At 39.5% G+C, this 26,409-nt stretch overlaps 4 protein-coding genes across 4 annotated transcripts; all 4 read right to left on the bottom strand.

Moving 5' to 3' along the window:
• Positions 1–6,544: 6,544 nt before the first annotated feature.
• On the bottom strand, positions 6,545–9,139 carry LOC119694344 (carboxypeptidase B-like). Its single transcript, XM_048625491.1, has 6 exons — positions 8,973–9,139; positions 8,553–8,765; positions 8,269–8,377; positions 7,893–8,015; positions 7,493–7,681; positions 6,545–7,404 (listed from the first exon to the last, which is right to left on the bottom strand). Exons 1-6 carry the CDS (start codon positions 9,038–9,040, stop codon positions 6,808–6,810), a joined length of 1,299 nt encoding a protein of 432 aa, XP_048481448.1. The 5' UTR covers positions 9,041–9,139; the 3' UTR covers positions 6,545–6,807.
• A 439-nt stretch (positions 9,140–9,578) lies between these two features.
• On the bottom strand, positions 9,579–12,884 carry LOC119690308 (carboxypeptidase B). Its single transcript, XM_048625490.1, has 7 exons — positions 12,725–12,884; positions 12,305–12,517; positions 11,237–11,345; positions 10,970–11,092; positions 10,593–10,781; positions 9,887–10,511; positions 9,579–9,734 (listed from the first exon to the last, which is right to left on the bottom strand). The coding sequence occupies exons 1-6, from the start codon at positions 12,790–12,792 to the stop codon at positions 9,915–9,917; spliced, it is 1,299 nt and encodes a 432-aa protein (XP_048481447.1). The 5' UTR covers positions 12,793–12,884; the 3' UTR covers positions 9,579–9,734; positions 9,887–9,914.
• Positions 12,885–13,821: 937 nt separating this feature from the next.
• LOC105385733 (carboxypeptidase B) lies at positions 13,822–17,324 on the bottom strand. The gene is made up of 6 exons (XM_011556157.3): positions 17,165–17,324; positions 16,733–16,942; positions 16,512–16,620; positions 16,185–16,307; positions 14,781–14,969; positions 13,822–14,676 (listed from the first exon to the last, which is right to left on the bottom strand). Exons 1-6 carry the CDS (start codon positions 17,242–17,244, stop codon positions 14,074–14,076), a joined length of 1,314 nt encoding a protein of 437 aa, XP_011554459.3. The 5' UTR covers positions 17,245–17,324; the 3' UTR covers positions 13,822–14,073.
• Positions 17,325–19,001: 1,677 nt separating this feature from the next.
• On the bottom strand, positions 19,002–21,670 carry LOC105385735 (carboxypeptidase B-like). Its single transcript, XM_011556160.3, has 6 exons — positions 21,515–21,670; positions 20,915–21,124; positions 20,694–20,802; positions 20,369–20,491; positions 19,821–20,009; positions 19,002–19,727 (listed from the first exon to the last, which is right to left on the bottom strand). The coding sequence occupies exons 1-6, from the start codon at positions 21,580–21,582 to the stop codon at positions 19,134–19,136; spliced, it is 1,293 nt and encodes a 430-aa protein (XP_011554462.3). The 5' UTR covers positions 21,583–21,670; the 3' UTR covers positions 19,002–19,133.
• Positions 21,671–26,409: the final 4,739 nt, after the last annotated feature.

The following is a 26,409-nucleotide window of genomic DNA, read 5'->3' as shown; positions in this document are numbered from 1 at the left end:
GGTCAGTTAATAACATCATGTTGTTTTCTGATATCATTTTTATTTCATGTTGCAAATGATCTGTCACTTGACTACAGTACCCGACTTCTAATCTTCCACACTGCTTGCTTAAGTGATCGACAAACCGCTGAACCTTTTCCGTAGTTTGCCAGTAATTTGTTAAGTTGTAGTACACCAGTACAATCCATTCGTCGTGTATGACTTGAACCTTGGCTATTTCATCAAAGTACATTGGTCGATTAGCTTCAAATGGCGTAACTTGGTATTTCGCTGATGTTTGTGCATTACCCGTCGGGAATATCATAAGTGTTAGCATAAGTGTTGTTATAAAGTTGCACAGTCTGCTCCTTTTGGTTCTAGGCTTCAGTTTGTTAGCAGTATCTGTCTCTTTTGATTTATGTTGATCCTTTTCAGTTGGTAAGTTATTGTCAGTTTTCATTGGCAATGGAGTCAGTTTAGTTATTGGGCGCTTGACTGTGTTATTTTGAGTCTTCAGTGTGACAACTCTAACACATCCGTCAGCTCCTGGATGAACTTCAGTTATTCTTCCCAGTGCCCATTTGCCTGGAGGTAAGCCTTTCTCTTTCACCAAGACAAGATCTCCTTTTTCTAGATCTTCTTTTCGCGTCAACCATTTACTTTTGGTCTGCAGTTGATGAAGATACTCACTGGACCATCGCTTCCAAAAATGCTGATGCATCAGTTCTACATACTTCCATCTATTCCTTAGATCCAAATGTTTTCCATCGGTAAGTTCTTCCTGTGGCAATGACATTATTGGACCACCAGTGAGAAAGTGGCCTGGAGTAAGGTATTCCAGGTCTTCCGGATCTTCGGTTATGGGGCAAAGAGGCCTACTGTTCATACACGCCTCAATCTGGTGTAACAAGGTCGTGAATTCCTCATAAGTCAATTTCTGCTCCCCGAGGACTCTTTTCAGGTGAAACTTCATCGACTTCACTGCCGCTTCCCATAGTCCGCCTGCACTTGGCCATAATGGCGCATTAAAGTGCCAGTTAATGCCTAGTTTATTCACTTCTTTGAAAAATTCTGGTGACATCAGTGTTTCAAACTGTTGAAATTCTCTTTGTAATTCTTTTGCTGCTCCGACAAAATTTTTCCCGTTGTCTGAAAACATCGATTTCACCACTCCTCTTCTTGCGCATAGTCTCTTCAAGGCCATAATAAATGACTGTGTTATTAAATCAGACACCAGTTCTATGTGCACCGCTTTAGTAGACATGCAAATAAATATCGCTATATATCCTTTGCATGTTCTGACCCCTCGTCCCTTGTTAATTTTAACATCGACGTGTCCTGTGAAGTCGACACCAGTGTTCGTAAACGGGCGCGACGGGGTTATTCGTTCAGTAGGTAAATTTCCCATTATTTGGTCAGTCTTCGAAGCCGCGTATCGCCGGCACTTCATGCACAATCGAATTATTTTCTTGACAGCTCTATTTCCTCCAACAATCCAATAGCGTTGTCGCGTCTGTGCCAATGTTAAGCGTGCCCCTCCATGAAGAGTCAGTTCATGAGCTTGCTGTATAACTAGCTCGGTTAATCTCCCGCCATGTGGCAATATCATGGGATGTTTAGTTTCGCTAGGTAAGGCGGAAAACTGCAATCTTCCACCCACTCTCAGTACACCATTTTTATCCAAAAATGGGGATAAGTTTAATAATTTACTCTTGGAGTGCACCAATCCAGTTTTCAAGATCATCTCGATATCTTCTGCGAACACGTCTCGCTGTACAGCTCTGATAATTACTTCAGTTGCGTAGTTCAGTTCCGATATAGATAAGTATTTATTGTAAGAGTCATTAGTTAATTGCTTCTCCCAACGTAATAAATAAGCAATTACTCGTGTTACATATTCGAGCCGACTATTGTTGTTTAGCAACGTCATCACTATGCACTCGCCGGCGCTTGTAGCTGCGGTGTCTGCACCTTTTGTCACAGTGCAAGTTTGTCGTAGGTCATGATCAGTTGAGTATGATTCATCGGTCTTTAAGTTGTCTGGACTCCATTTTTTCAGCCACTGTGGACCATTCCACCAGATTTTTTCTTCAACTAGCTGTTTCGGTGATAAACCGCGAGTTGCACAGTCAGCAGGGTTTTCTTTAGTATTCACTTAACTCCACTTTGATGCCGGTACTAAGTTAGTTATCAGTATGCTTCGGTAAGCAACATATCTATCCCATCTTGTTTTATCTCCCTGAAGCCACGCTAAGACCACTTGTGAGTCAGTCCAGCAGTAGGTTTCCAGTTGAAGGTCAGTTAATGCCATCTGACATTTGTTCATCAGTTTAGCCAGTAATTGCGCACCACAAAGCTCTAATCTCGGTAATGTAGTTTTCTTTTTCGTAGGCGCGACTTTAGTTTTTGCTGTCATTAGTGTAATAACGGCTTCTCCGGTATCATTCGTCGCTTTACTGTATATGACGCAGGCGAACGCCTTTTCGCTTGCGTCGCAAAATCCATGCAACTCGGTCACATTGTTATAACAGCTGATCCACCTCGGTATTGTTACATCATTTATGTTTATTATTTCGCTTCTTATCAGTTCCCACTCTTTCGACGAGCTTTCGGAAACGTTTTCATCCCAGTTCAGTCTATCTAACCAAAGTTTTTGGAAGATTAGTTTTGCTTTGACGGTCATAGGTGATAACCATCCTAGCGGATCGTAGATTTTGCTGATGTTTGACAGTAGTACTCGTTTAGTGAGCCTTGACTTTTGCTGAGGTAATTGCCAATTGAAAACAAATACATCTTCCGTAGTATTCCAGCTGAGTCCCAAGGTTTTCATTGACTCGTCTTGTTTAAAATCGATCGTATTTTGTTGACGTTTATAATTGTCAGGTAAGCCTTCCAGGATCGATGCTTCGTTAGTTGCCCACTTTTTTAGTACAAAACCACCTTTCAGTAATAGGTTATAGAGCTCATTTTGTAGAATTTTTGCTTCTTCAATAGTATTTCGCCCAGATATGACGTCATCCATGTAAAATTCTGACATTACGGCTTTTCTTGCTTGAGGGTAAGCGTCTCCCTCGTCGATGGCCAGTTGTTTTAGCGTACGCATAGCCAAATATGGGGCAGATTTACTCCCATAAGTTACAGTGCAGAGTTGCATTTCTCTCAGCTTATCAGTAGGTGTAAACCTCCAAACAATCTTTTGTAACTGCTGCTGATCTTCATGTATAAGTATGCCTCGGTACATCTTCTCGATATCGGCGATAACAGCGTATCGGTAACTTCTCCATTTGATTATTAGAGTCAGTATGTCGTTTTGCAAGTTAGGCCCTTTTTCCATGAGGTCATTCAAACTGTACTTGCTGCTAGTTTTCATAGACGCATTGAATACAACTCGTAGTTTTGTTGACGTTGACGATTCCTTTATTACACCGTGGTGAGGTAGGTAAACTTGCAGTGTCATAGTATTCGGTTGATTGACCGCCGGTTTCATGTGACCCAGTTCAATGTATTCTTCGATGAATTGTTTGTACCGACTTGCCAATTTATCGCACCTTGCCATTCGTTTCTCTAGCTGGTGAAATTGACAGATAGCCTGAGGTTTTGAGCTTCCCAGTTTGGAGGCTATATCTTCCTTGAGAGGCATCTTAACGATGTACCTGCCATCTTCTTGCCGTTCAGTTGTTTCCGCGTAATACTTTTCACAGTACGCTTCAGAATCTGTGAGCTCGGTGTCCTTTGTTATTTCCTCTGATTCCCAGAATCTAGTTAACTCCTCTATCTCATTGAGGGTTACAAAGCACTTGAATGTTTTGGTGTTTCCGCATAGAATCCAGCCCAACTTGGTCTGCTGCGCGACGGGAGAGTTTGAATCCTGCTTCAGCACTCCCTCCAGTATAATCTCGGAGTAAATATCCGCTCCGAGCAATAGATCAATTGGGCCAGCAGTGAAGTTATCGGGGTCAGCCAGTTTAATATTGTCTAGGTGCGTCCAGTTTGACGTGGTTAGTTTAGTATTGGGTAAGTTATTAATCAGTTTGTTCATTATGAGCACCTTTGTAATAAATTTATAATCTGAATGTATTGATTTACACTCCAGTGTCAGTAAGCCTTTGCTGCTGCCCATTGCTGATCCAACTCCTGATACGACTGCGTTTCCCTTTTGGATCGCCAGTCTGAGTCGCTGCGCCGCGTTCTCAGTGATCAGTGACACTTGAGATCCCTGATCCAGTAAAGCTCGTAATACTATATAGTTCCCATCAGTATTTTTAACCATAATTTTCACGGTGGTAAGTAAAACTTCTTCTTCCTCTTTTTTAACAAGGTTAGTATTTTTCTGGGGTGACCACGAAGGGGTTGATGTTGATTGTCCTTTGAAGTTAGTTTCGTGCAAAAATGTGTGGTGCGCTTTATTACACACTTTGCATTTTTTATTAGAATCGCATTGTTTACCGTAATGGTCGAATAAACAATTTCTGCACACTCGTAATTTCGTGACAGTTGCAATTCTGTTTGGCACGTTCGTGCTTAAGAATGTTGGACAATTCATGAGGACGTGATCTTTCTTGCATAGTGGACAGTTTTTAATAGAAACATGGAATGATTTGCTGCCTTTTTCCGCGTTCTTGAAGCTCGGCGCCTTGACCTCGTTATTCTTGTAATAACTTTTCACCGCTGGGTGATTAGTTTTGACGGTTTCTAAGGCCATGAATTTGGATTCTAGAAAGTTCAGCAACTCCTTTAGCACTGGAAACTCTCTCGGTTTTTGTAAGCCTTGCACGTAGTCATTGTAAGTGGCTGCATCCAGCTTCTGTGACAAGAGGTGAACCACTATCGGGTCCCAAGTCGAAGTATCCAATCCAATGTTCTTTAGCGCGTTCAAGGCTTCTAATGTCGTATCATGCATCCTCTTTATTTGATACGCATTCGGTTGCTGGACAATAGGTTGGTTTAATAGAGTATTGATGTATGATGAAAATAGCAGTCTCTTATTGTCAAACCGGTTTTGAATAATTTCCCAACAGCACTCGTAATTATCTGCTGACACAGTTAAATGCTGCACCAGTTTCTCAGCTTCACCCCTAAGTTTTGTCTTCAAATGCTGCATTTTCTGTGTTTTACTGATAAGGGGGTTGTTATGAATCGTTTCCATGAAGATATCTTTAAATGAAACCCACTGAGCGTACTCGCCAGAAAATTCCGGGATTTCTACTCTCGGCGTAGACTTCTCGTAGTGTAAGTTGGCCCACATCTTCTTGTTGATGACCTTGCGTAATTCTTCATAGAGATTCTCTAACCTGTTATACTCCTGCTCACATAATTCGTTAGATCCGTTGAGCCAGTTGTCCAATTCCCAATGAATGTTGTCAATAGCATTCCATTTCGTTTTAAGAATATTTAACCGATCTTCCAGGTCCCATTTTTCCTCGATGGTGTCGATGTTGACCTTGGTAGCGGCACGTTGAAAAGCTTTGAAATTACCTTGTTGTTGTTGTAACAAGACGCTCTTCCTGTCAGTTAAATCCGTATTTATCCCTCCAAATATGTCTTGCACTACGCCGAACGTCCCGGCTGACTCTCCTCTCTCTTCCTTAGACGTTCCAGCAGTCGGTTGTGGTTGAGTCTTCATTAGTTCAGCTACCCACTGCGCTTGTAAAGCCACCGTCTGACTTTTAGCTCTAAGATATTTCTCCTGAGCTTTCACAAACACGTTGCTAGTAAAATAAGATAAGTTTTTCTCCTCACCCGCGTTCAGTAACTTGTCAGTTTCTGCAAATTGTTGCCAGTGCGTATCGAGAGCTTCGATTCTCATCTTAAGATACTCCAGTGTTTTTCTTTCAGGAGCGTCCTTGCCGAAATTAACACATATCCTCTTGATGCTATCAAAGCAGTCCTCTTGGCGCTTGATCAGTGCTTCGGTATTCATTGTGTTGAATGTCGAAGTTAGTTTTCTTGGTAAGTAGTTAGTTTTCTTGATAAGTAGTTCGTTTTCTTGATAGGTAGTTAGTTTTTCTGGTTGGTCGTCTACACGATTTGTTTTCGTGTCAGTTAAGATTAGCTGGTACAAACACGTTCAGGTATGTGCGATTTTCCTTGTCTCAATACTCTCGGGGAGGTCCGCTGGTGGAAGGCCGAGAATACCGATTCGCTACCGTCACAGAGGCACTTCACTAATCACTTAGGTTCGAAGGACCATAGGTCGCTGGTTCATATCCGGCTCGAAGGACCATAAACATGTAGGGGCCGATGCGAGGTACCCGTCGACTCCAATCAGTAAAGTCAGTGAGGAGTTTAGTTCACAAAATATATTAAATAAGTATTACAGAAAGATGGACTGTAATGGTTCAGTTGTAAGTGACGACTGATCTAACTATGTAAGATCTAGGTTAAGTAAACTGCTGCGTAAGACAACATAACTCTAGGTATGTGAAAAGGCTGTAGCCTGTACAATATCAGTTCACTGTTATGATCATAAAATTCAAATTGGAAGATGAGTGTATGTTGCAAAACACACAGCCGACAGGAGTTATTACTTTAAAAAAATATTATTATAAGAAATTAAATCTATACAGCTGTGGCAGATTATTTATTTATCAGTTGATATTGATGATTATACCAAAGTAATAATGAAGAAATCTATAAATGGATTATTATTATTTACTGTGTCCTGATTTAAGTACAAATGAAAAACGTTTTTGTGCAATAACCTAAAACACTTTATTATTTTTTATGAATAAACATGTACATAACATAAAACAAAATCAGAAGATATCACTGTAATAGTAGAGGTAGTCAAGGCTATAAATATAAATCCATCGATACAGATTATTGCGTTCATCTCCTCATCTTGTAACTGTCTAGAACATAACGCGCGCCAGCCTTGATCCCTTCCCAGGTCTCGTAGCCAGCCTGCGCTATAAACTCAGGGTCCACCAAGAACCCGGTAATCGATGAACTACCCCTAAAAGCGGGCAGCTCCAGGCAGTATGAGTAAGGAATACCCACTTTACGGGCGTAGTCATCCGAGCTCCCTGAACTAAGGTACAGCAGTAGCCCGCTATTGCCAACCGTATAATTTTTATTGGCACTCAATTTTACTGCATCAATAGCGTTTCCAATTAACACACCAACCAAATTCAAGTCTAGAGCGTTGGGTGGCAGCTCGCCAATTCCATAGGGGTACAGGACATAGCTTCCGTAACTGTGAATGTCCAGGAACATTTCTATGCGGTCTTTGTGTTCATCCAGGATATTCTTAGTGACAGCAGTTTCTGGTTCTGAGAATGGCCCTGAACCATGGAATGTGTCTTCACAAACTTCATCGCTCGATTCGGTGCCCCAAGCATAGTCATAGTTCCTGTTCAGATCGACGCCCACACAACGATTATCTATTAAAAACCCCGTTTTACGGTTCTTCCTCCAGAAACGGTCCTGAAAGGTTTTGAAAGTTAATTATAATTATGAGAAATTTCTACAATCAAAAAATAGTTCTAGATATACATATAAAAAGGATGCTTACAGAGTTATGGCTATATATGTAGCCATCGGGGTTGGCTGTGGGCAAGATGATCCAGTCGATGTCATTGATGAGGTCGCTGTCAGTGTTGTTGACCACAAGTTTCTCTATGGCATACAGTGTGGCGGCCTGACCGATCCACTCGCGACTGTGGAGTAGGGATTGCACGAACACTACTGGTTTGTTGGGATCCTGGTAAATAAATAATAGTACAGCAATCATAATGAGGATATAAAAATGATTATTATAGTATTTAACGGACTGGCAGGAGGTAGGAAGAATATTTATGAACCTATTTCGGTATGATATCAAACGTTTTGTATGGCCAAGTGAACATTACTACCAATGTTCATGTCGATATTATGGAAAGGAGTTTTATTTTATTAATTATTGTTATAAATACCTGGAAGTTGGTAGTGGATATACGCAGGTAGTTGATAGGCCTTCCTTCGAAGCTCGTGCCACCGTTCATAAGGGTCACTTTGTCGGGATAATTCCGCGCCAAGCGCACCATATATTCTTCAATCTAGAATATGTAAAAATAGAGGTATTTTAACTGCGGTGATTATGTAGCTTTTTACAAAATATGCCCTCCCGAAAGTATATACCCTCGAGTACATTGGCCAATATATTATACATATTATGAAAGATATATATAATATATATTATATATATCATTGTATATTATATTATGAATGAGCCTAAATGGCAGCCAGCGATAATAACAGGCATCAACATTCAAAGTCCGACCAAAACATCCTTAAATTACTTTCACTTACTTCTTTCCATCTGTATACTCTGTCGAGTGTGAGAGCAGCTTTAGAACTACTCTCCGAGGAGATTCTACTGGAGGCAGCGGCCAAAAGACGTTCTTCTATGTCCAACTGTCTATAAAAATATTTAAATTATTGAAACAATAAATTTATAATTACAATATCGCTTACACGACCTGTAATTTTAGTCTAAAGTTGCTGCAAAATTATTTTAAGAAACAAAATTTTTAATCTCAACGGTGAAGGTAATTTTAAAAGTAATTCTATATATTATTTTTGAATCCACTTACTCTTTGACGTTGTCAACAGTGGCTCGGAACTTGATGCCAGCTAGTTTAAGTTTGTAAGCAAATTCCTCCTTAGAGTTCTTGGGAACAAGGACCATACCGGACCGCGACGGTCCAGGGTGCGACCAAATGTCCAGGCCTAGTTGGTCTTGTAGCATATAATATACAATTTTAGATTGGGTTTCATTTTCGACTTCAAACTCGTAAACAGATGCTCTGAAAAAATAAAATGTACTAGTTAGGAACATAATTTTAGTGGTACAGCAAATAGTATGCTCCCTCTTAAAGTTTAAAAGTTCAATTGAACTTTATGTTACGCGAAAAAGCGGTTGCACCAACATTAGCATCACACGCTTGTAATTTAGTGATTAATATGCATTCCTAAATAAATAAATTGCATGTGAACTCTTGTTTCGTACTCACCCCTCATAGATCTCATGCTTAGCGTAAACTACGCTGATCAATAAAAACACAGTTAAAACTCGAAACATGTTGGTTGTTTCCAGATTATACTTCAAATGACAATTATTTTCAATTTTATAACATTAGATCGTCGTATCAATACATTATCCGCTTAGGTTATCTAATTAATCTTGTTTATAATAATTAGTATGTTTCCTAATAAAAATATTTTACCTTAGTTTCAAAGATAGTGCTTTATTCGGAAATATAATAACTACTCTACGAAAGTAGTAATTCTAGGTAAGTAATATTTGAGTATTATACTTAATATAATCTGGATCTGGATGGATTATGTAAAAACAATTAAATTCTGATTACATTTGCATAAACCACCAACCCGTAGTAGGCCAGCGTGGTTGACTAGGCCTTTCCTTTATTGGAAGGGGAACTGTTCCCCAGCAGTGGGGACGTGATGAGACGTGATGGTAATTATGATGACCCGATGAGAGTTACATACGTGGACACAGACAATGACTGTTAATTTTTTTTTAAATATTTAATGTTACTCATGGGCTTATGGTGGGTGTTTTTCTGAAGGACGTAGTCAGAAAAATAATAAATATATAATTGGATTATTATTATTTATTCTGTCCTGATTTGTATACAAATGAATAACGTTTTTGTGCAATAACCTAAATCATTTTATTATTTTTTATGAATAAACATTATTTACATTAAACAAAATCAGAAGATATCACTGTAATAGTAGAGCTAGTCATAGCTATAGTGCCACAAACTTATCTGTTCCGGTGAGAGCGAACTAAATTGGTCCATATAATCTATGTCATGTCAATATGAAATTCATTAGTAAGAAGTAATGAGGTATGGACCAATTTAGTTCGCTCTCACCGGAACAGATAAGTTTGTGGCACTATATAAATCCATCGACACAGATTATTGCGTTCATCTCCTCATCTTGTAACTGTCTAGAACATAACGCGCGCCAGCCTTGATCCCTTCCCAGGTCTCGTAGCCAGCCTGCGCTATAAACTCAGGGTCCACCAAGAACCCGGTAATCGATGTACTTCCCCTAAAAGCGGGCAACTCCAGGCAGTATGAGTAAGGAATACCCACTTTACGGGCGTAGTCATCCGAGCCCCCTGAACTAGGGTACAGCAGTAGCCCGCTATTGCCAACCGTATAATTTTTATTAGCACTCAGTTTTACTGCATCAATAGCGTCTCCAATTAACACACCAACCAAATTCAAGTCTAGAGCGTTGGGTGGCAGCTCTCCGGTTCCATAGGGGTACAGGACATAGCTTCCAAAACTGTGAATGTCCAGGAACATTTCTATGCGGTCTTTGTGTTCATCCAGGATATTCTTAGTGACAGCAGTTTCTGGTTCAGAGAATGGCCCTGGACCATGGAAATTCTCTTCACAAACTGCATTGCTCGATTCGGTGCCCCAAGCATAGTCGTAGTTCCTGTTCAGATCGACGCCCACACAGAGATCAGCTATGAAAAGGCCCGTTTTACGGTTCTTCCTCCAGAAACGGTCCTGAAAGGTAAGAAAGCGAATGCTATGATTAGAAATTTCTAGAATCGAATAAATCGTACTACATGAAGAAAGTCTGCTTACAGAGTTATGGCTAAATATATAGCCATCGGGATTGGCTGTGGGCAAGATGATCCAGTCGATGTCATTGATGAGGTCGCTGTCAGTGTTGTTGACCACAAGTTTCTCTATGGCATACAGTGTGGCGGCCTGACCGATCCACTCGCGACTGTGGAGTAGGGATTGCACGAACACCACTGGCTTGCTGGGATCCTGGTGAATAAAATAATAGTAAACCAATCAAAATGAGGATATAAAAATAATTATTATAGTAATTAACGGATATGGGCTGACAGGAGGTAGGAGAAGTATTCATGAACCTATTTCGGTAATGATATCAAACGTTTTGTCTGGCCAACTGAACATTACTACCAATGTTCATGTACCAATGTTATAAATACCTGGAAGTTGGTAGTGGATATACGCAGGTAGTTGATAGGCCTTCCTTCGAAGCTCGTGCCTCCGTTCACAAGGGTCACTTTGTCGGGATAATTCCGCGCCAAACGCACCATATATTCTTCGATCTAGAATATGTAAAAATAGAGGTATTTTAACTGCGGTGATTATGCAGGTCTTTACTAGATATGCCCTCCCGAAAGTATGAATAAGACAATATCTTATATATTACATGATATACCCTATTGGCCATTATATGTTATATAACTTACTTCTTCCCATCTGTATACTCTGTCGAGTGTGAGAGCAGCTTTGGAACTACTGTCGGAGGAGATTCTACGGGAGGCGGCGGCTAAAAGACGTTCTTCTATGTCCAACTGTCTATAAAAATATTTGAATTATTGAAACAATAAATTTATAATTAGAATATCGCTTACAGGACCTGTAATTTTAGTCTTAAGTTGCTGCAAAATTATTTTAAGAAACAAAATATTCGAGTTTTTTTGTTTTACTATCAGCAGTAAAGATAATTTAAAAAGTAACTCTATATATTAGGTCCTTACATATGAAATTGGCGTTTTCTATAGGAGGAACATAAAGTCGTTTTTTTTTTTAATGAAATATATTAAATTAATCAAAGTATGTACCATTGCTATGTATGCACTTTTGCCATCTCATAGGTAGTTCATTGATCCCCTTACTAAAAAAACCATTCGGGCGGGAATCAATAAAATCTTTGAAGGCGGTTTGGACTGCCCCATCGGAGTAATAAATGCCCCATCGAAAAAAATGGTTATCTGTTGGAGCAAGGTCCGGAGAGTACGGTGGATGTCTAAGATATTGTAATTGAAGCTCCTCTAATTTGGTAGCCGTCTGTTGTGCAGTGTGTGGTCTAGCGTTTTCCTGAAGCCTTCAATTCTTCATTATCAACTTTGATCTCCGGCCGTCCACGAGGCTTGTTCTGCAGGTCGAAATTTCCAGAACGAAAACGTTGGAACCAAAAACGCACTGTGTTTTCTTTTGCGACACCGTCACCATACACATCATTAATGCTTCGAGCCGTTTCTGCAGCACTGGTGCCACGGTGGAACTCATACTCGTAGATAACGCGATATTTCAAGTTTTCCATTTTGTAAACAGAGTGACACAAAGAAAAAAACAAAAGAAGAAAAAACAAATGAATTAGGGGGTTTGAAACACAAATGCATGAGTAAATAGCTGTATGAATTTGAATTTGGAATTCCTAACCATAAAGGTAATATTTGAGATCAAAGTACGCCAGTACGACAAAACGCCAATTTCATATGTAAGGACCTAATATTATGTTTGAATCCACTTACTCTTTGACGTTGTCAACAGTGGCTCGGAACTTGATGCCAGCTAGTTTAAGTTTGTAAGCAAATTCCTCCTTAGAGTTCTTGGGAACAAGGACCATACCGGACCGCGACGGTCCAGGGTGCGACCAAATGTCCAGGCCTAGTTGGTCTTGTAGCATATAATATACAATTTTAGATTGGGTTTCATTTTCAACTTCAAACTCGTACACTGATGCTCTGAAAAAATAAAATGTATTAGTTAGGAACATAATTTCTGTGGTACAGCAAATAGTATGCTCCCTCTTAAAGTTTAAAAGTTCAATTGAACTTTATGTTACGCGAAAAAGCGGTTGCACCAACATTAGCATCACACGCTTGTAATTTAGTGATTAATATGCATTCCTAAATAAATAAATTGCATGTGAACTCTTGTTTCGTACTCACCCCTCATAGATCTCATGCTTAGCGTAAACTACGCTGATCAATAAAAACACAGTTAAAACTCGAAACATGTTAGTTGTTTCCAGATTATACTTCAAATGACATTTTTTTTTCAATTTTATAACATTACATCGTCGTATCAATGCATTATCCGCTTAGGTTATCTTTTAATCTTGTTTATACTAATTAGTATGTTTCCTAAGAAAAAGATTTTACCTTAATTTCAAAGATAGTGCTTTATTCGGAAATAAGATAACTACTCTACGAAAGTAGTAATTCTTGGTAATCGTTGAGTGTGCTTACCGCCTTATACATGATCGTATGTATAAATAATCGATAAGATTAGACAAGATAAATAATCGATGGTCTATGTAAAATCCATTAATTTTTTATCACATTTGTATAAAAAACCCCGTTACGTATGAAACGTGGACGTGTTAATGTTACTCAGGGGTTTACGGTGGGTGTTTTTCTGAATGACCTAGTCAGAAAATGAGCTTATACGTAGGAGAAATAAGGTAATTGACATTATAACTTTTGAAATTTCCTGTAGCATAGGTGGAAGAGGTGTAGGTAGAGGTTGGATTCCCCTTTCTTAGCAAATCAGTGACAAATAATAGCTAAAAATAATAACTAATAAAACATGGGAGTTGCCAACGTGGGAATAGTAGTACAGCACGGTAGTAGAAGGCTCATTATCGTTAAAGGTGAAGAGTAAGCTCAACTAGCGCCGCCAATTGATGATGATGATCATAACTTCTAGGTGAAATAGTTTTTCCTAAAACTGCCACGATTCACGCTCTCTTAATGCTAATTCCAATTCAGAGTCTACATCCATCCAAATACCCAGCCTCTAGAAAATAGAAGTTTATGTTGTTTCGGAAGTTATGATTCTGTTCAGAATTCCTTAAGTACCGTCATGTAACATGAGAGGTTTTTGAGAGTCTAACTAACTTATGGGTGCAATAGTTGATGTTCCTAAGAAAACGCTTTTAACACAATACGTATATAACTTTGTTTAATTTGTTGTTTATAAATAAGTTGACTATCAGTCTATCAGGCTTTATTCACTGAAAAGTTACGTCGCATTAAAAACAAGATTTTGATATTTAATTCTGTTTATTAATGGTAACAGTAAAGAGCGATGAAAAGTTTTTTCACCAATTAAATTTTTTAGTTGATAATCTTATCAGAAGCGAAGCATATATACCGTATGGGTTTAATTTGGTGCAATAGTCATTGAAACTTATTCAATGCTCCCGAGTGAATAAGAAAATGAATAATAGTTTCGTATTCCATTTCTAATGAGGAAAGGTTATTTAAATATGTATATATTGAAATATTTTACAAATCTAAACTGTAATTTGTATTTCTTTCCTCATTCTGTAATTGTTCAGTGCGTATCGTGCACCAGCCTTGATCCCTTCCCAGGTCTCGTAGCCAGCCTGCTCTATAAACTCAGGGTCCACCAAGAACCCGGTAATCGATGAACTACCCCTAAAAGCGGGCAACTCCAGGCAGTATGAGTAAGGGACACCCACACTCAGGGCGTAGTCTTGAGAGCCACCCGAAGCAGGGTATAGCGTCTGCGCTAGATTACCAACCGTATAATTCGGATTGTTTATCAATTTCGCTGCGTCAATAGCGTCTCCGATTAAGACTCCGACGGAAGACAAGGCCTCGCCATTGGGTGGGAGCTCACCGTTTCCGTAGCCATAGAGAACATAGCTTCCGTAACTGTGGATGTCCAGGAACAGCTGGATGCGGTCTTGGTGTTCCTCCAAGATTTTCTTAGTGACGACCGATTCTGGTTCGGAGAATGGTTCTGTACCGTGGTAATCCTCATAGCAAGGTGAATCGCTTGATTCGGTGCCCCAGTTTATGTCATAATTCCGGTTCAGATCGACGCCCATACAACGTCGGCCATATTTACGGTTCTTCCTCCAGAAACGATCCTGTAAATTAGAACAAGCGATTGTTTTAATACATTTTAGTATCATGCGCTGGTTAAATCACAATAAATCAAATAAATAGTACTACATGAAAAAGCTATGCTTACAGAGTCATGGCTGAATATGTAGCCATCAGGATTGGCTGTGGGCATGATGATCCAGTCGATGTCATTGATGAGGTCACTCTCTGTGTTGTTGACGAGAAGTTGGTCTAGTGCATACAGTGTGGCGGCCTGAGTGATCCACTCGCGGCTGTGCAGCAGGGACATTATGAACACCACGGGCTTGCTGAGATCCTGACGAAGTATATATTATGTATATGTTACTGTAAAAGCCCGAACAACGGTAAATCCTAAGATTTACGCGTAAAACCTAAGATTTACCAACCCTTAATGGTAAAAGCCCGAAAGATTTTGCGATTCGCACTTTTACCACTATTCACTTGGTAAATCTTAGGATTTACATTAAGGCACGGTAAATGTTGAAAAAGCCAGGTTATAACTTATAACCTCCGTAGTCGAACAAAGCGTCCGTAGTAGAGCGGGCTTCAGTGATCGTAACTGATCACTGAGGTTTAGCAACAACCAGCATGGTCAGCCATTGGATGGGTGACCGATTTCAAGTGGTTCTTTTCTGGATGCTTTCGTGCTTCGTACGGCACGTTAAGCCTAGTCAGAGGCCTTCGGGCGGCTTGAAAACGTCTGACAGTCGGGTTGCCCACTTACCCGACAACTCGCTCAGCACAAGCTTGCTTGTGTTGGGGTCCACCAACCCGCACTAGGCCAGCGTGGTGGACTAGATCGAAACCCTTCCTTCATTGGAAGGAGACCCGTGCCCCAGCAGTGGGGACGTAATGAGTCGTGACTCGTGATGATGATGATAACTTATAACTATCCGAACTTAAGAAATATTTATTATTGCAATCTACCTACTTTACTCGACGTCAACAATAATAATACGTGAAAATTATTTTACTTCCGGTTCCCGTGTTTAAATTATCGTTCAGTGAATGAGTGAAAATAAAGTTATTTTCTAATAATCAATAAACAAAAAAAATATATAATATCGATTCTGTTATGTTTTTGAGAAGACATTTTAATAGTTTTAATAATTACAAAATGAAAAAATATATGATTATTACACATTGTTAAAATTATTATGTTGATTTAAAGGTTTTAAAATGACTGATCATAATAAATAATATAAATTCTGAAAGAAAATAATTTAAGTTTTTGATTGAAATAAATGAATAGGTAATAATTAATCATTGTTTTATTCCCAAAACCAACTTTTACTAGGTATTAGTGGTAAAACCTAGCATTTACCAAATTCTAATGGTAAAAGCCCGAAAATAATGACCCATTTTCACAAATCCTTACATTTACCAACTCATGTTGGTAAATCCTAAGATTTACTGGTAAATCCTAGGATTTACCGTTGTTCGGGCTTTTACAGTAACATATATATTGAAATATGGCAATATCTTAATTGTTATAAATTCATTTACTTACCTGGAAGTTGGTAGTGGATACACGCAGGTAGTTGACAGGCCTTCCTTCGTAGGTCGGGCCTCCGTTCACAAGAGTCACTTTGTCGGGATAAGTCTGTGCCAACTGCACCATGTGATTTTCAACCTAGAATGGCATAAAGTTGTGGTTTTAATTGTCTGTTAGTGGCCGTCTCCACAAGCAAGAGATTAGCGAAAAGTCCGCTCTTCTATCGTGGGAGAATATAGAAATACGTGGCACGACAACTAGTATCGTCGCAATTTCATCGCTTGTGGAAATGGCTTGTAAGATGTGGAAAATACAATATTAATAATGATAATTTCCACTCACTTCTTGCCATCTGTACACTCTATTCAGTGGCAGAGCAGCTTTATTACTACGATCGTAGGAGATTTTATCACTGGCAGCGGCCAAAAGACGGTCTTCTATCTCCAATTGTCTATGAAAAAAGAAGTTTTCATGTTAAATTTATTATACCAATTCTGACTTTAGTTTTAAGGATGTATACAATTTAATTATATGGTGAAACTTGCTTTAAAAAGCTATCTTACTCTTTAACGTTGTCGACCGAAGTTTGGAATTTGATGCCGGCTAGTCGCAGCTTGTAAGCGAATTCTTCCTTTGAGTTCTTGGGCACAAGGACCATACCGGACCGCGACGGTCCAGGGCGCGACCAAATGTCGAGACCTAGTTGTTCTTCTAGCGTAGACACCACCTTAGATTGGGCTTTATTTTCAACTTGAACTTCATATACTGATGCTCTGAAAAAAATATATGTATACTCAAGTTATTATAGTTTTACGGAAGAAATAATGCTCGGGAATTTAACTTAATTTCTGTAATGCGCAAAAAAACATGTTTCGACGCCCTCAAAGTAGTAAGTAGCTTTCGAAAAACGTAGTTTCAGACCACCACTTTTTACCTACACATCTACTTATAATCATTTCTGTTAGTGTCTGAGAGTGCTTTTGTTTCGTACTTACCCGTCATAGATCTCATGCTTAGCATAAACTACACTGATAAATAAAAACGCGGTAAAAACTCGAAACATGTTAATGATCATGATCTCGATCGTTTTTTCAAATGACTATTTTTTTAATTACAACACTTTTTTATATATAACTGCGATCGTCATATCAATACATGATCCGCTTTGGTTATCTTATGTTAATCTAGTTTTTGCCTAATTATTTTTCGTAAGAAAAAGATTTTAATCTGATTCTGCAGATAGTGGTTTTATTTGGAAATTAGATAACTAGTTGGTAGGTACTCCACGAAAATAGGCATATTTTTCTTGATAATCTTTGAGTGTATTAAAATGAATATAATGGATGGTTTATGTAACAACCATTAAGTCCTGATCACATTTGCATTAAAAAATATACTTACTTAGTTATTTTATATTGATATCACATAGGTAATTATTATGACAAATAATAGTAAAACTTTACGTCGAATTAACAATCTTGACCGATAACGCGATTGTCCTGAGAGCCGTGGAATACCTCTCCATCCTTAGCACCTCATGCCATGTTGCCCCCTTGTTGCTACGTCACTGTAATGTGCTAGTGACTGTTTTGGAGGGGCCCATTTACTGTGTGTGTAAGTCACCCGCTGCCTTTTTATCCGTGTGTGAAACATATAGGTCAGGCAGGGGCCATAGTCATTCCATAGTCCCAGTTACCCAGTCCATTTAGCACCCCACTCCATAACCCTGTATTCTTTTTCTCCATATCCTACAATAGTCCTGCACTAACCGGGCGTTTTCCTTCGGTTTACTTCTATAGTTTTCACAGGGAAAATCGTCGGTTAGTGTCACATTTCATATGGGTTAAGTGCCAATTTCTCATTCTCGGTTAGAGCATAACCAGGGAGTAGTGGTTAACTTTTGACACATCTGTTATGAATTTTATATGGAGATGACGTTTAATTTATAAATCAATCCCTGTCGGTTAGATAATCGACAATGGAGAAATTGGCACTAATGTTGTCAAAGGGGCCTCTACAAGTTGGCTTCGGCCCCATGCACGTCTTCCAAATGTCCAGAATCCCATGGTCCCGAGATGGAACAACAACAACCACACAATAATAATATGTGGGGACATCTCACACACGGCCATCCGACCCCAAGCTAGGCAGAGCCTGTGTTATGGGTATCGGACATCTACACAAGTACCTACATAGATAGATAGGTACTTATTAAATAAAAATTAATATCAACACCCAAGACCCCAGTACAAATATCTGCCCCAGCCGAGAATCGAACCCGGGACCTTCGGCATAGCAGGCCAGGTCACTAACCACTACACCATTAGACCGTTAATATATATATAGAAATGCGTGGCACGACTATAGTATCATCGCAATTTCCTCGCCTGTTTAGGCAGCCCCTTCGGCTTTGTCACCGTGGGGAAAGGATTGGCCAGACATATGTGCTGTCGCTGACTATCTCGCTGACGTATTCAATATTCAAATAAGGAACAGAGTCGCGAGCACAAGTTTCGAACCTCCGATAACTTTGCGTATCGTCAACTGTCACTGTCAAAATGTAAGGCAAAGTTAGTTCCAAAAGTGACATTTGTTTTTTCTATATGTTAGGTGGAATTTCACCAAACTCTAAGGGCTATATTTCACCGGGACACCATGGCGGCGCAACCAGTCGCCGCTACCAACAAAATGTATAGATTGGTTGCGCAACGGAAAGAGTGTTTTGGGACTCATTGGGAGAGGCAAAATGTCTTAGTGAAATATTACCTACTGGCTGCGATGCAGTTTTTTTTGGTCAGTATAATAAAGGGATTAAGTCAATTAATAACAACATATATTATATATTTTTTTATAACTTGAGCAGAATTTTATTTAGATACATTACAAGTTTACAATATTTATGGTATCTCTTTTATAATGTAAGCAGAATTTTATTTAGATACCTACATTACAAGTCTACAATGTTTATGGTATCCCTTTCCTCATTCTGTTACTATTCAGTGCGAATCGTGCGCCAGCCTTGATCCCTTCCCAGGTCTCGTAGCCAGCCTGTTCCACAAACTCAGGGTCCACCAAGAACCCGGTAATCGATGTACTACCCCTAAAAGCGGGCAACTCCAGGCAGTATGCGTAAGGGACACCCACACTCAGGGCGTAGTCTTGGGAGCCACCTGAAGCAGGGTATAGCGCCTGCGCTAGATTACCAACCGTGTAATTCGGATTGTTTGGCAATTTCGCAGCGTCAATAGCGTCTCCAATTGAGATTGCGGCGGAAGACAAGGCCTCGCCATTGGGTGGGAGCTCACCATTTCCGTAGCCATAGAGAACATAGCTGCCGAAACTGTGAATGTCCAGGAACACCAGGACGCGGTCTTGGTGTTCCTCGAAGATTTTCTTATGGACGACCGTTTCTGGTTCGGAGAATGGTTCTGTACCGTGGTAAGTCTCTGAGCAAGGTGAATCGCTTGATTCGGTGCCCCAGTTTATGTCATAGTTCCTGTTCAGATCGACGCCCATACAACTGCTGCCAAATCTACGGTTCTTCCTCCAGAAACGATCCTGTAAATTGGTACAAGCGATTGTTTTAATACATTCTAGTATGAAATCACAATAAATCAAATAAATAGTACTACATGAAAAAGCTATGCTTACAGAGTCATGGCTGAATATGTAGCCATCAGGATTGGCTGTGGGCATGATGATCCAGTCGATTTCATTGATGAGATCACTCTCTGTGTTGTTGATGAGAAGTTTGTCCAGTGCATACAGTGTGGCGGCCTGACCAATCCACTCGCGGCTGTGCAGCAGGGACATTATGAACACCACAGGCTTGCTGAGATCCTGACGAAGTATATATTAATGTCAATGATCTTATTTAAAAATGATTTATCCCAGTGAAGACCGCTTTTTTAACTTCTAAGTGTGTCTGTGACAAAGACTGGAAGGAATAAAGTTAGTCACTGAACTGAAAAAACAAGGCATACAGTTTAGGCTGGTATTAATAAAGTCCTTTTGATATTCTCTTCCTTTACAAAAGGCGGTCAACCCCTCGCTATATCAGAGAAGGAAGTTAGGGATTAGAGAAGCATGTTATGTCACCATCTCCTTCTGGAACTGCCTATTTGCAGTGGTTGTTGGATGTTGGGTTGGCTGGGCATTATTCATGCAATATCTTAATCGTCATGAATTTATTTACTTACCTGGAAGTTGGTAGTGGATACACGCAGGTAGTTGACAGGCCTTCCTTCGTAGGTCGGGCCTCCGTTCACAAGAGTCACTTTGTCGGGATAAGTCTGTGCCAACTGCACCATGTGATTTTCAACCTAGAATGGCATAAGTTGTGGTTTTAACTGTCTGTTAGTGGCCGTCTCCACCAGCGAGAGAATGGCAAAAAGTCTGGTCTTCTATCGTGAGAGAATATAGAAATACGTGGCACGACGATAGTATCGTCGCAATTTCATCGCTTGTGAAAATGGCTTGTAAGATGTGGAAAATACAATATTAATAATGATAATTTCCACTCACTTCTTCCCATCTGTACACTCTATTCAGTGGCAGAGCAGCTTTATTACTACGATCGTAGGAGATTTTATCACTGGCAGCGGCGAAAAGTCGGTCTTCTATCTCCAATTGTCTATGAAAAAAGAAGTTTTAATGTTAAATTTATTATACCAATTCTGACTTTAGTTTTAAGGATGTATACAATTTAATTGTATGGTGAAACTTGCTTTAAAAAGCTAACTTACTCTTTAACGTTGTCGACCGCAGTTTGGAATTTGATGCCGGCTAGTCGCAGTTTGTAAGCGAATTCCTCCTTTGAGTTCTTGGGCACAAGGACCATACCGGACCGCGACGGTCCAGGGCGCGACCAAATGTCCAGGCCTAGTTGGTCTTCTAGCATAGACAACACCTTATATTGGGCTTCATTTTCAACCTGAACCTCATAAACTGATGCTCTGGAAAAAGAAAGTGTACTATAGATAGGAAAATTCTTATATTTTTTCGGAATAAAGTAGGTATGCTCTAGAAAACTAACTTCATTTCTGTAATGCGCAAATAAATAAACATAATATTTCGAAATATTTTTTTCTCATGTACCTAGTAGTCTAACCAAATACTAAGATAAAAAACTAAGTAATACACACATCGCAGATAAAGGTAAGCAGGTATATATCTTTTCCTAACAGAACCTGTTGGCACTCACATATGGAATCATCTAGAGATTGCAATGCGGTCCGGTGGTTCCGTTATGTTTTTTTCGATTGAAGATTTTACCGGGTTGCAATCCCTATCTGCAGATTTGCAAAACACATCTTATCGTATCTCAACTTTTGTTTCGTACTCACCCCTCATAGATTTCATGCTTAGCGTAAACTACACTGATCAATAAAAACACAGAGAAAACCCGAAACATGTTGGCTGGATTTCGATGGTTGTTCGAATGACATTTTTCTCCCCATTTATACCTACCTCGTCATATTATCTATACTTTATCCGCTTTGGTCTTTGTTCGCCGTTATCTAATTAATCTAGTGTGGATCTAATTATTTTATGTAAGAAGAAGATTTTACTCAGATTTTGAAGATAGTGGCTTTATTTGGAAATAAATAAGATAACTAGGTAGGTACTAGGGATGCCCGTTTTTCTGGCTTGAATCGATCTTTTGGATCGTAATGGATCGCAATTCCGTGAATCGATTCTCGATCTAAATCCAGAGATATGTCAACCACTGGATAAGAAGCGCATATCAAAAAAAGAGGAAATCCTCTTTAATATACCCTAACAATTATATCGATTCTAAAGGTACAAAATGAAGTTTTTCATACTCATAGAGTAAAATTATAACAAAGAATAACACGCATATTACGCTTATCAATAGTATAAGTAGTGATTGCGTATTGCCTATGTTTAAGTTTTATCTTATAGTTTACTTACACTTGTGCAATAAAAATGTACTTAACTGTAAATTTATGGATTTATTACGCTTTATTGATACCACATCGATACTGTTCATCGATGTTTTCAAGCCATATGCGGCAGAAAAAAAGTATTGAATGAACGAACATTTACTTCGATCTCATGTATAATCCAACTTAATTACGGATGTAATATCTAGAATATGACATGCAAATTTTGCCGTGTACAGCTTTGTTTACAAACCTAATTTTATTAATTTATCAAAGAATTGTGTTGAAAATAAGATGAAATGGTACTTAATGGTGAAAATAAACATTTTGCGATCCGCCAGAATAACATTTACAAAACAATACGGCGCATTTGCCCATTTTTCATAGATTGTTACTCCTTGGGCAGTGAATTGACACTATTTGACACTGACATAGTGGAAGTGAAAACGGTGACTACAAGGCGCCGTTGGTGGCAGAGGGGTTAAGGCGAAATCGGGAAGCGCTTCGTGTCCAGTGGTATACTTTTCTAAGTCTAAATCGTATGGCTTTGAATCTATTTGATCATATTTTTTTATGTACCTTTTCACAATATAAATCATATTATGGCTCGGAATAGGTCTCAGAAATAGCCGGAATTACGAGTCCGGCTGTTTGGACCAGGGTACTACGGGCGTCCGGATCTCGAGCCCTCCACTAGCTTGCTAGTGGATCCGGACTTGGGTATGGATTCGTAGTGGCATGTGGTTAGCTACAGGCTAAGCTAGTCACCGGGCGTCTCCCCCGTGCGCTAGTGGCTCAAGTAGCGGTTTAGGACGAGGGCCGTTGATGCGAAAGAGTCACGGGGCACGTGAGTTTTCCTTATAGTTGGTCCGAGGACTGACATCTCCGGTGCTTGACTGGATATCAAGTAGTGCGTGACTGATAGCATGCGCCGGCCGACCCAGCTGAGTAGGCTTCATGGGTAGACATGTAGGTCTGCATGTCGGGAGGTGAGCGCGCATTACAGCTCCGGTACCAGAGTGGAGATCTGGCAAATGGCTTCTCCATTGTCCCTAGTGTGGATCCAAACACGAGTGCTCCGGATGGAGTACGGGAAGTGAGCGTGCTATCAACAGCTCCGGCACCTGTCTGGACATCAGGGAGGGGGGGTCTCACCACCCCGAGGCGACTCTCCTTGTGAGTACTGTGGCTATACGCTGCAGCGGCTAGATCCACTGCTCCATGGATCCCTGATGTCAGACTGCCGTCTGACTGAAGGTATAGTGCCTGTAGTTTATGACCAAGTCGTCGGGAATTACAGGTTACTATAAATAAATACGTAGTTTAGAAACTGGGTATGGTGAACCAACCAATAAGGTTTCGTTTTCTGATGATACGATTTATTTCATACGATCTAATCTGCATACGATTCGATCTACCCCTAGATCGCATTCCCATTGAATCTTATTAAACCTTAAAACTTATTGGGTTCACAAAATTGCGACAGAACCAACCAATAAGAGCTGGCGGGTTTCGTTTTCTGATGATACGATTTTTTTCATACGACCTTCTCTCCATACGATCCGATCTACCTGCAGATCGCATTCCATTGAATCGATTCAAAAGTTCGGTAGATCGTATTGCCGTGAATCGGACATCCCTAGTAATCTTTGAGTGGCTACTACTTGGTAATGGATGGTTTATGTAACAACCATTAATTCCTGATAACATTTGCATAATAGTTATTTTGTGTACTATCGATAATAGATGATATCACATACCTAATTTCTTACATAATTTTAATTATCTTATGCCCAGCTGCCTTACCACCAAGGCACATAATTGGAAATTAAATGTCCGAAGGTGAAGTGTAAGGCCAACAAATGCCGCAAATTAAAAAAAAGTTATAACTTTGGTTTGATTGAGTTTTTTTCGTCTTATATTTTTCTTACCGACGTGACGGAGCCGTGGTGAAATGATGGTAGAGTAATATTATGACTATCGACAAATTTAAATAATTGTAAAATTTTACGTCGAATAAACAACATTTCATTTCAATTTCAATGAAATTGTTTCTCCCAAAAGTGCCACGTTTCACGCCCTCTCCGTGTTAATTAATTTTTTTATAACCTACCTAAGTACATATTTCTCAATGCCGTTTCTCTACATTCTAGATACTGGGTAACTGTGTATTGGGAGGTAGGTTCTAGGCAGTATTAGTAAAAAACATTTTCAAACGGGAGTTTTTTTCAATTGGCGCCGCTATTACTTACACTTTACCTTAAGGCGCTCCGCTCACTGCATCACAGTGGAGGCGGCGTCGCGAGGGCAGCGACAAAGAAGCTCGCCTCCTAAACATGCCGAAGAACCTATGACCGATGGTAGGCCGCCCTTCAGTCCCCTGGACCTCTACACTTATCTGGATTCGACTACTTAGCGAGTCGGTGACAAAGCTTGCTTAAAGCGTTTTCAGTCATCACCGGCTAGAAAATCGCTACCAGTTGACGTTTCCATCGTACTCACCCACTCATCGATAATATTGCCATGGGGAGACCTTCTGTGAGAGTATATAGAAATGCGTGGCACAACTAACAGAAGGTATCATCGCTATTTTCTAGCCCGTGGTGACGGCCCCTTAGGGTTTGTCACCGTGGGGTAAGGATTGGCCAGGCCAGAACATATTAGCTTCTGTCGCTGACTGTCTCGCTGACGTATTCAATATTAAGGGTCTGCAAGGGGGAATCGAGGGTTGGCATTGTCATAGAATTATGTAGTAAACGATGCTCTACAACCTTGAAAAAAATCACACGGGTAGCCGAAGAGTCTAGCTAGGTGCTGAATGATTCGAATTCAAGTAAATGATTATGGATAACTGTAAATAAAATTCAGAATATGACGAAAAACCAGAAAATCACACTCCCGTATTGTAACAACTTTGTCGTAATTATTAAGAATTTTCATATGATTTTTATCATATTATAAAGTTAAAGGCTTGGACTAGGCGCTAAATACCTTGTTTTTTAATAAACACACACTTATTTTGTGTAAATTAATCCCAAACTTGAGCAATTTTTTTCCCTCAAATCTTCATACAAATATCTATGGCGGCTTTCTGTGTTATAAAATCATAAACACAAGTGACGTTTGACTCAGTTGGCCGCTGGCCTCCAAAGAAGGGTCACGTCGGTTTAGGCAGCACTGACAGCTCGCGATCTTATCGTGTACAGATACAAAATCACTGCACATTGGTTGTCATTGCACTTTTTCAACTTTTATGACACCAACATAATTTGATTTAAAATTGAGGAAGCATAATTCTTCCAGTATATTCAATACATTAAATTAAATTAGATAGTGTGCAATATTCTCGTGACATTACAGTCTCGTAAAGGTCTGATGAGGAGCAGGAATATAGCGAATGGATCTAAGTGATGACAATACGCACGAACATTAGGTTAGGGATCAAAAATACAGTCTCTTGGTGCTGGTTGAGGTATGGTCTCGTGAGGATCTGATGAGGGCAGTAACACGGTGGTGGCTCAATTTTATTTCAAGATGTTAATAGCTAAAGGCATCGAGTTTAGGCTATTAAGTATGTTTTTCAGAGAGAGAGAAAGAGATTTTATTTTTCCTCTGGATGTGTTAGGTTTACTGGGTTTACTAAGTTCATTCTGTTAATGGCATCAAGTTGTTATATGTTTATAAGTAATAATTATTTATTAACAAAATGCTGTTGGTTCTCCACGAAAATGTAAAAATAAAAATAAAATAAATAAAAATAAATTCGTGACGTAAAATTGTCAATGACGGAATTTCTTCTATAGACAGTAGCCACAAAAAAAACAAACGATAGATGGCGTGATTTGAAGATAAAGATACATTTATTCGACACATAGACAGCAACAACAAAAAAAATACAGATTTAAAGAAAAGAAACACATACTTATACAAAACAACAAAGAAAAAAAAGAATACACATAACTGGAAAAAATATAAGCCCCAATTTACTTGTGTGGGACAGGGAGTACCATAATATTTTTTTTGGGGTACTCCCCATCTATTCGAAATATCAGCTTGATATCTTTACCCGTTTCTGAGAAAAAGGGCGGTGACAGACAGTCAGTCAGACAGACGGACAACAAAGAGATCCTATAACGGTTGCTTTTTTTCTTTTGACGTTCGAAACCCTAAAATTAAGTAAAAATATTATGCTGCTACCAAAAAATTTACTTAAAGGTATTGAAAAAGCGGTATACAGGGTTATTGATAAGTAGACCTGATCCTTTCAGGAGGTGATAGAGGAAGGCATTTCCAGTCGATTATACCCTATAATGCATTATCCGAAACTTAACCAT

This window comes from Plutella xylostella, chromosome 14 (assembly GCF_932276165.1).
Source record: "Plutella xylostella chromosome 14, ilPluXylo3.1, whole genome shotgun sequence".
Taxonomy (NCBI): Eukaryota; Metazoa; Arthropoda; class Insecta; order Lepidoptera; family Plutellidae; genus Plutella; species Plutella xylostella.
Note: the sequence above shows the minus strand (reverse complement) of the source record. Positions and strands in the feature narration are given on the sequence as shown.

What these genes read in the sequence shown, in the direction of transcription:
- LOC105385733 (XM_011556157.3), bottom strand. Translation starts at nt 17,244, where the DNA reads ATGATCATTAACATGTTTCGAGTTTTTACCGCGTTTTTATTTATCAGT. An exon ending in TCGGTCGACAACGTTAAAGA is followed by an intron (nt 16,621 to 16,732) that starts GTAAGATAGCTT and finishes CTTTTTTCATAG; the next exon opens with ACAATTGGAGATAGAAGACC. An exon ending in TATCCACTACCAACTTCCAG is followed by an intron (nt 14,970 to 16,184) that starts GTAAGTAAATGA and finishes ATACTTCGTCAG; the next exon opens with GATCTCAGCAAGCCCGTGGT.
- LOC119694344 (XM_048625491.1), bottom strand. Translation starts at nt 9,040, where the DNA reads ATGTTTCGAGTTTTAACTGTGTTTTTATTGATCAGCGTAGTTTACGCT. An exon ending in AAGCATGAGATCTATGAGGG is followed by an intron (nt 8,766 to 8,972) that starts GTGAGTACGAAA and finishes TTATTTTTTCAG; the next exon opens with AGCATCTGTTTACGAGTTTG. An exon ending in GAGTATACAGATGGAAAGAA is followed by an intron (nt 8,016 to 8,268) that starts GTAAGTGAAAGT and finishes TACATATTCTAG; the next exon opens with ATTGAAGAATATATGGTGCG.
- LOC119690308 (XM_048625490.1), bottom strand. Translation starts at nt 12,792, where the DNA reads ATGTTTCGAGTTTTAACTGTGTTTTTATTGATCAGCGTAGTTTACGCT. An exon ending in ACTGTTGACAACGTCAAAGA is followed by an intron (nt 11,346 to 12,304) that starts GTAAGTGGATTC and finishes ATATTTTTATAG; the next exon opens with ACAGTTGGACATAGAAGAAC. An exon ending in ATATATTTAGCCATAACTCT is followed by an intron (nt 10,512 to 10,592) that starts GTAAGCAGACTT and finishes CTTACCTTTCAG; the next exon opens with GACCGTTTCTGGAGGAAGAA.
- LOC105385735 (XM_011556160.3), bottom strand. Translation starts at nt 21,582, where the DNA reads ATGTTTCGGGTTTTCTCTGTGTTTTTATTGATCAGTGTAGTTTACGCT. An exon ending in AAGCATGAAATCTATGAGGG is followed by an intron (nt 21,125 to 21,514) that starts GTGAGTACGAAA and finishes TTCTTTTTCCAG; the next exon opens with AGCATCAGTTTATGAGGTTC. An exon ending in GCGGTCGACAACGTTAAAGA is followed by an intron (nt 20,803 to 20,914) that starts GTAAGTTAGCTT and finishes CTTTTTTCATAG; the next exon opens with ACAATTGGAGATAGAAGACC.